Here is a 932-nt window from a genome sequence, read left to right as displayed (position 1 = left end):
ACCACGAACCCAAAAAAATTAGTAATATAATAGTCTTCAATAATCACTTTAGTATTTCCTAATAATAATCTTAACTAACCACGTTCGCCATCCTAATAATCTTCAATAACCGTTACTGATATAATAGTCTTTAATAATCACGTTAGCAATTCCTAATACTAATCTTTACTAACCACGTTCGTAATCCCAAATAATGATCTCCAACAATCCCTCCAACAGGATCAGAAGGACTCCTACACCGCGTCCCTCCCCGCCAAGATGAAACAGTACTCGGACTTCCTCGGCAGCAGGCCCTGGTTCGCCGGAGACAAGGTCAGGCTCTGGCGCTGACGGTGGCCCCTTTGATACTGCAAATTATATTAAGGGCGGGGATGGAGTCGGCGTAATGTGCGGAGGGGAGTCCTGACAGCGTTGCATAAAGAGGGGTTCTCCTTGGCTATTACTCTCGGCGAACAATCTCGCCAAATTACACAGAATTAGGACAAAAATATGAGATAGAATGGCCCTGAGAATATTATATATATGGTTTTGATTATCCCCGCTCTCTTTTGTCTTACGTAACGAGAACGGGAGGGTAATAATGACTTATTCTTTCTTTATGGTAATTATAAGGTTACGAAGCAGGTGTTATTTAAACGCATTTTAGTGTCTTTCCTTTACAAATGGAAGTCTGATTAGATTAATAACGTCAATGATAAACCCTTTGATCTCATAAGGTAAAGGATGCTTAGTAATAACACCGGGAACAGAGTCACTTTGTGTTCTTCAGCATATTGGAGGGAATAATCGGATTTTTTTAATCCAAGGCCATTACGCCAATTTCTTCATTTATTAAGCAAATTGGAAAAGGCAAAATGAGCTAAGGTTAGGATATTGCGACAAAGGTTACGGGTTTACTTCTTTGGGCGCGGGAGCTACTCTGTCCTTTTACA

General features: G+C 40.5%; 1 protein-coding gene across 1 annotated transcript in view; it reads left to right on the top strand.

The window, feature by feature from the left end:
- Positions 1-932, top strand: part of LOC119592117 (glutathione S-transferase Mu 1-like) — a 14,650-nt gene that overhangs the window by 11,828 nt on the left and 1,890 nt on the right. The window contains exon 4 of the mRNA XM_037940937.1: positions 220-312. Within this exon, the coding sequence (XP_037796865.1) occupies positions 220-312 (93 nt within the window). The remainder of the gene's footprint in view (positions 1-219; positions 313-932) is intronic.

The sequence above is a fragment of the Penaeus monodon genome, chromosome 29 (genome assembly GCF_015228065.2).
Source record: "Penaeus monodon isolate SGIC_2016 chromosome 29, NSTDA_Pmon_1, whole genome shotgun sequence".
NCBI classification, from domain to species: Eukaryota; Metazoa; Arthropoda; class Malacostraca; order Decapoda; family Penaeidae; genus Penaeus; species Penaeus monodon.
Note: the sequence above shows the minus strand (reverse complement) of the source record. Positions and strands in the feature narration are given on the sequence as shown.